At 42.4% G+C, this 7,786-nt stretch overlaps 1 protein-coding gene across 1 annotated transcript; it reads left to right on the plus strand.

Annotated features, from left to right (window-relative positions):
- The first annotated feature begins 1,053 nt into the window (after positions 1-1,053).
- On the plus strand, positions 1,054-7,328 carry pop4 (POP4 homolog, ribonuclease P/MRP subunit). The gene is made up of 7 exons (XM_030092176.1): positions 1,054-1,171; positions 2,932-2,987; positions 3,380-3,609; positions 3,693-3,770; positions 3,862-3,923; positions 4,853-4,954; positions 6,529-7,328. Exons 1-7 carry the CDS (start codon positions 1,165-1,167, stop codon positions 6,663-6,665), a joined length of 672 nt encoding a protein of 223 aa, XP_029948036.1. The 5' UTR covers positions 1,054-1,164; the 3' UTR covers positions 6,666-7,328.
- The last annotated feature ends 458 nt before the right edge of the window (positions 7,329-7,786 follow it).

The raw sequence follows: 7,786 nt of genomic DNA on the forward strand, positions 1-7,786 counted from the left end.
GGATGGCCTGAAGCCAGAAACGGCAGCCTGTCGCCGGAAAGGTGGCATTTCCAGGGTATCTAGGTCATAATGCTTTACATTCATGTATTTTTGGAGTTTCTGGGTTACTGACTGATTTATTCAGATTTCAAAGCTTAAAGGGTTAAAAAGGGATCTCTTCAGGTTGTGTGTCTGTGTGTGACACACTGCTGTTATTTCTGAAAGTCAACTATTTATAAAATGTAATTTTTATTTTGGGAACATTTTATCAATGCAAATAAATGTTTTGTAAAAATGTAAATGTTTTTTGTGAAGTTTTCACTCTTTCTTTTTCTTTATACACACACACAAACAAACAGCTGAGTTACAAATTCACATTACCATAAGTAGTTTATACTATTGTACCTTTGATAATTTCAGTCAGCAATTTTACTGATACAATTCAGATTTTATTCATATAAATCCATCTTCTGTTCTGTATCAAACTATCAGTAAGGATCAGGTTAATGTTAAACTACCCACTGGGAGAGGAAGCTGCTCAGCGTCAACCTCTCCCTCCCTGCACACCACGCTGATATCCTGTCAGTAGACTGAGACCACCGAGATTCACCACAGAACGCCCCAGCAGGTCTGGTCCATGAACTAAATGAGGCAGACAGAAATGTGAAGAGGAGCCACATAAATAAAAATGCAAATAAAGGAAGAAAATGCAGGATTTGAAATGATGAAGAAATAAACGTGACAGTGAAATAAAAAAGTTACAATTGTTAAAAAAAATGTCGGATGGAAATAAAATACAGAAATATGTAAGTTGGATAAAATGTGAAAGTAAAATAAAGAAATGCAGGCATAAAAATGAGAGAAGAAAGAAATAAAAAAATCACCTAATAATTGAAGTGAAAATGACAAATATATATATCCTTGTCATATTTATTTAAATATTTATCAGTGGTGGAGAAAACTTGAACTCAATTGTCAGCAGGTGTATCAGCACTGACTGCTCCACACCGGGTGGAGGAGTCTCCGGCCGCCAGGGGGAGTAGAGCGCAGCGAGGACGCTGTCAAACAGAAGAAGAAAAAGGCGGAAGCAGTTTGTTGCTATGTAAACACGTGTTTCTAATGTTTCTGATTTAGAGATTAAAAACAGCATTTCATCGTGATCTTCGTGTTTCAGATTCTTCAGTAATGGAAGGTGAGTTGGTTTTAACGGCATCAGTTTCTCTTTTTGAGACATCCGGATACTTGACGCCGTCACGTTGTTTAAAGAGTGTTTTTTGTGTGTTTTCATCCCGGCTTGCTGCTCTTTACGCTGGAGGCGGATTATTTTGACCAGAATTTGTCCTGGGTTGCGTGTTTTAGCCATGGAGGCGCCCATCGCTCATCTGGAACAATTGAAAGATTTCGCGATTAATGTCGTCCAACTAGAATGACTCCGCTGGAAATCCTGCTCAGCAGTATGTGTGTTATGCAAAGACTTGACATGGAGCCCAGCATCAGATTCGATGAGGAGTTTTAGATGGATGAGTCTGTGAAGGTGATCAGCACTTTATTCACAGTGAAAGGACATGTTACTTTAATGCTTGTGGAAGAAGAGAGTGTAGAGAGGAGAGATGTGGAGAAATTCTTTTCTTTTTTCCCCTACATTACCCATCCTTACTCCAGGTTGTGGTGGGGAGCTGATGGAGGTCAAGGGTCTTGCTCAGGAAACCACAGCAGTGACCTATCTCACTGTGGGAATTGAACCTGCAAACTCCTGATCCAGCATTCACTTCTTCAGCTTCTTGGTCACCACTGCACTGTAGTTAGGACACCACAGGAGACATGCACGTGTGGATCAGCACCCTACTTTTTTATTCTGCTCATGCTCCCCTTTGTCAGTTTTTGTCGGTACTACTTTGATGATGATATCCAGACCCTCATCTCCACAAAGACAACCTTCACTTCCATCCAGTCAAAGAGTTTTCATTCTGGTGCACTGAAAAATCATTCTTATTTTAATTGTAATGCTCTTCTGGTGCATTATAGCTATTTATTTGGTGACCACGGTGGTGTGGAAGGCAACATGCATACATGCAAAATAAACCGTTGGTGCATTATTCACTGCAAGGCTTGTTTAAAATGTGACCAATGTGAACACACACCCAGGAAAAACCAGCAACAGCAGCTGAAGCCGGGAGTGAAATTGTGGCCAAAGTTTAGGGAAATAGCAGCGTGTGGTTAGAAAATGTGAACGTTTGACTGGGAGTCTGGTTTCTGACGGGTTTCTAAGGTTATCAGGCTTCGCAGACACATTTCTGAAAGGGTTTATAAAAAGTTGTTCCTCTTGTTTGTTAAACTTGTCCCCAGTCAAACTCAGAGATGAAACAATTTTCTGTGTGCATCCAGGGAGCGGCTGAAATGTCTTCTCTCAAGGGTGATCCACTACTGTCAGTGTGTTTTTGTCTCTTTAACTTATTTATATTAAGTTTGTATCAATAGATACAATCCCAAGAGAGGAAAAAGAAGAAACAAATCAGTGCCATTTATATGTTATGAAGTGTGAATTCACAAGGTGTCCCTCAAGGTTGAGTTCTGGGGCCCATTCTGATCCCTCTTATTATTTTTCATAGTTTGATCAAGTCTTTACTGTGTCTTCATATTGAATATACTGTAATATCATTTTTAACCAGCATTATCTATATTAGTGCGTCTCAGATTATCAGCAAATTGGAAAAGGTAGATTTTTGTCTCTAATTTCTGAAATTGAAAACTGCTACTCAGGGCTAGTGATGTTAACAGTTTCACACACCTCTTGATTTAAATTTGTTATTTTATACTTTTGTGATGTGGAATTCAGAGATACAGAAGTTGCAATACAGTGACTTTTCCAGACTTGGTGAATTTGAGGTTTTTTTTTTTTTTTTTTTGTGTGAAAAAGCTGGATTAAGATTTTGTTTTTTGTTGCTTTTCCAGAAGCACTTGTGCGAGCCACCATTCCTCATGAGATGGGGAAGGTTGTCGGTATAACGGTAAGTGGAAGGAGAATTATCTGCACTTTAGTTCGTTCTGTGATCGTATGCCAGGAATGAAACATGCAGGGCTGATACTGGACTCAAACCTTGATGATTAGTCAACATGCTACAGACACCAACAAGCAGATTTATGGACACATTGGAGTGACGAGTGGAAGAAAATCCAATCAAACTCTCAACAGAACAGTGAAGCGAGGACATTAACTCCACTGTGGAGCCGTCTAAAAGGAACGCACTGATAGGATCAGTCGTGTTTCTTCTTTTTCTGGGTCTGATGCCAGATGATTAACCTCCTCTCAGCTGTGCAGTCCAGCTTTACTCCAGTTTTTCAGTAGAAAAATCATCTTTTGCTGTTGAATCAAAACACGGTTGCTGCCGTTGGGTTTCAGCCTCAGAGCGTTGCGAAAGCCGCCGCCTTCACCAAGGCCTTCCTGAAGAACAGCCTCCAGCAGCCGGAACGGCACGACCTGAAGAGCATGCTGAGCCACAAGGCTCTGATCCTGGAGTACAGCAAGCCCAAGAAGGACCCCACGAAGAGGAGCAGCAAGAAGGCCAAAGGCCTGAACGCCCGGCAGAAGAGGGCCATGAAGATCTTCCAGATCAAGCCGGAGCACCAGAGGTGCGGCAGGAGTTTGCGGAGACTGAATCGTTATCTCCACAGCTTGCTGAGATGCTTTTTTTTTTTTTTTCGTTTCTCGGTAGATACGAACTGTTCCTGCCTCTGCATGAGCTCTGGAAGCAGTACGTCATCGACCTCTGCAACGGATTGAAACCAACCAGGTAAATCGGCGTGACGCTTCGTCACGTTCAGTCACTCGCTCACAGGTTGCCTGACGTCTGCTGAACCCTCGGCCCTGTCTTACTTCCTCAGCAGCCCACAGTTTGTTCAGCAGAAGCTCCTGAAGGCAGATTTCCATGGTGCCATCATCACAGGTACGTCTGGGAACTCTGGTGAAAACATTTATGACAAGGCCTTCTATTGAAGACTTCTCAAAACAAGGTTTATGGTGTTTTTACACAGTGGCACATCAGTGGGCGGTTTTACCTGGTTTGACAGGTTGCTTTCAAACAGATCCACAATAGCGACGGCTTTTCTACCTTGAAATTTAACTCTCACCCTCTCAACTGGAAAAACCAGAAGAGACACGCCTGGCCTGAAACTTCAGAGTCAGGAGTCGGGTCGGGTCAAAGATCAGCTGCAGTGGTGCTTAACTTCCACTAAAGGTCAGAGAGAGAGAAGACAGGGAGGAGAAAACAAATGGCCAGAAGGGAGAAGACGCAGAGTTAAAGACGAAACAATGCAGATGTGTATTTGGACCAAAATTAAATTAAAAAAAGTGAAAAAGTAAGGTTTTAACTATATTTTGCACCAATCAAGCGGAGCTTTGTGCTCATATATTGTTTTTTCTGAGATTGCGGACAGTTAATCACACATTTCTATAATGAGCGTCTCAGTACCATCAAAACTTCAGACAGTAATTTCTTGTTTAGGGGAAATTAAATGTTGCATTTCAATGAATTCAGTAAAAACTGCCAGATATTCAAAGTTCAATTTATTTTCTAAACTAGGACAGAAACACAAATATTTCAAAGTACTACACCAATAAAATCAGCATAGTCGTCAGAGAGGGTTAAAAGAAGTTTTTTTTTTATGATTATTAAAAGTGCTTTTCCTGTTAATGTGACTCCTATTGGCTGTTATGTTAGTGATCACCTGCTGATGGCTTCATCTCGACATGTTTCCTGTTTTAAACTGTTTCATGGTTCTTCAAGCTGCTATTTGCAGCGCGATCAGACAGTGCGACGCCGTCTCACCTGAAACATGCCACTCCTAACGCTTCCCGATCGTTTCTTTGTCACAGTGGTCCGCTCTAAATGTCCATCCTACGTGGGAACCACCGGGATCCTCGTGCAGGAGTTCAAACACATCTTCAAAATCATCACGAAGGAGGACCGGCTGAAAGGTGGGCGTCGGGATGTGGGTCAGTGTGTGACCTCGGCTCTGCTCAAACCTCTCAGCTTTAGTTTAATTAAAGAAGAAAATAGTTCAAAAAGCTTTTGGTAAGTTTCAGGAGACCAAATGAGGGTCAGTTGTTTGGTCTCCACACAGCTCACCGATGTCAGGAAGAAATCAAAGGATCGCAGTTAAAAGTGGAAAATTCTGCATAATCTCAGGTTCATCGATGATATTATGATACGTGACCAGTTTTATGCCAAATTTAGCTCGATTGGTGTGCAAAGTCTGTTTATGTGACATTTTGACATCAAAGTCTATCTGCAGACGAGTCCTCTTATCAGTGACCTCTTTGGAGTGGTGCATGCTGGGAGTCAGAGTGACATTTTTACGCTACAGACATTTGTGATGCACAAACAGATCAGTCACAGCAGGGTTTGTTTTAAGCTTTGAACGTTCTGTTTCAGTGTTGGTTTCCAGGATCCACAGATAATCAAACGACCTCGACTGTTTTCTTTTGGCATTGAGTTTGAATTGTTGAACAGCAGTCCTGTCTCAGGGCATTAAAGCCCGTCTGTTCCTCATGAGGAAACAGACTGTATCCATCCTTCTTCTTAACTGTGTCATCAAATGGAAGTCAACAGCAAAGAAACACACACACACACACACACACACACACACACACACACACACACACACACACACACACACACACACACACACACCTGAAAAGTGGCACAAATTAGCTTCCACCTTTGTGGAATGTCAGAGGAAACCGGAGCAGCTGTAGAAAACCCCAGACAGACGGGGAGAACATGCAAATTAAACAATCCCCAAGAAGGCATTCTCACCGAGAGACCAGAGTCTAAGCCTCCACTGGGAAGACCAAACTCCCAGTGGGCAGGAAGAAGTCCTGCCGTGTGTTTGATGGCACGTTTTACCGTAACTTGTTGGAAAGAAGCCATCAACATGTGTCATCAGCAAACAACCGCTGTGAAAACACCGAAAGTGGCTTCGGAAACATGCGATCCGTCAGAGTGAGTCAGCCGGTCAGTACGCCAACACTACTGCAGAAAACGGGCTATTTTGAGCACACAACAGCTTCAGGAAGATTTTAGTTTGGTTTTAGTCAATGAATAATACACAGATAACAGTTTCAGGCGTCGGCCCACACTGTGTGCGAGAATGTGTATTTATAACCATAAATAAGCACGAAGCTGCTGATCAGTGAAGGATCCAGTCGTCTGCTGGACGTTAGAGAATAAAATCTGATAAAAATGTGAAAATATAAATAGAAGGTAATGCATAATTTACACGTCTTCTGCAAAGCCCCTTGTGTGATCAGTAGTTCCAACAAGTGCTGAAGTTGATTAAAAGACACAGTGACAGATGACATGTTTAATCAGAATCTAATGAAAGTCCAACATTTTTAAAGTAGTCTGAGCTTTATTCGGTGCTCGGAAGTGCAAAATACTCAAGTGTTGGTGCATCTGCAGTCACTGTGTGTGAATGCAGTCACCGATCGCCTCTGCTTGGCCTCGCCTTCACACTAGCGCTCAGCGTTTCCCTCTCTCGTTCTCACAGTCATACCAAAGAGGAACAGCGTGTTTGCGGTGGAGATCAACGGCTTCACTTCGCACATCTATGGCAGCAAGTTCGAGCAGCGAGCCAGCGAGCGCTCGGCCAAGAAGTTCAAAGTGAAAGGAACCATCGACCTGTGATCGCAGGCGGCGGCGTCTCGTTCATCAGCAGCAGAGACGTTAGACTGGAACCCCTGCTGCCGACGCAGAAGGCCAAACGGCCTGAAGATCTCATCCAGGTCGCTGTAGCTTGTTCCGGCCGTGCAAAGTATAAAGGATGGAGTTTATTTATGTGCAGAGAGGCTTTGAAGAGACTGTTGAGCTCGGAAAGGCTGAACTGTGACTGCAGGTGTCGGAGTGTCTCCTCTACAGTTCCTCACAGGCTGTGTGAACACTGGGAGATTTCATGACAAAACTGGAGCATCTGAGAGGAATTCCTGTGAACACATGTCAGTGTTTATGGTTCTGTTCAGCCTTGTTATTGTCTTTAAATCGGTTGATTTGCTTTCTTGATACTTTTCACTTTACATATTACGAGCAACAGCAATGGAATGAAAAAAAGTTGTTCTTTGTTTTCCACAGCTGCTCTAGACTGAAACAATAAATCATGATCCATGGATTAACTGGTTGAAGTTCATTTAGCATCTTAAAGCTCTTGCAGATTCAAAACCTGAAGCTGTCTGTGTTCAGATTATCTGCTGGATTATAACCATGATGATCACTGAACATGTTCCCAGCAGCACTGTTTGCTACTTTTATTTCCTGATTTCAATCATTTCCTCTTTGGTTGTTTCCATCGACCAATAAACAGGTTTTAACGTGGAGGAGACTTTTGGATCCTGTTCTTTTGCTGTATCTGATCTTTCTAGACATTCAGATCTATGAGAGAGAAGAACTATAAGAAGATGTTGATTTGTGGACGGTTTGATTTCTCAGTTATTTTGGGACTCGTCAGATTCAGTTTTATTTCAGCCACAATGTGAAAAGTGAAAGACTGTTCAATGAAAACGTGAACTATTAGAAATTGTCTCAGTGCTTGTAGTTTAGACGTAGGTCAGATCAGATGCTGGGTTTGATGTTTTGTTCACGGTGGAAGTTGCTCTGTGAAGACTCAGTCCTTTTTTTCTGAGAATTGATCTTAAATTCGAGTGGAAACATCTCACACTGCCCGTCTTAGGAGGAAAGTGTTGTGACTGCATGTCCATCCGTCGCTCTGCGTCAGTGGGGAACCTTTCTCAACACTTCCCTTTCTTCTCAGACGC

Source organism: Salarias fasciatus, chromosome 1 (assembly GCF_902148845.1).
Source record: "Salarias fasciatus chromosome 1, fSalaFa1.1, whole genome shotgun sequence".
In the NCBI taxonomy this organism is placed as follows: Eukaryota; Metazoa; Chordata; class Actinopteri; order Blenniiformes; family Blenniidae; genus Salarias; species Salarias fasciatus.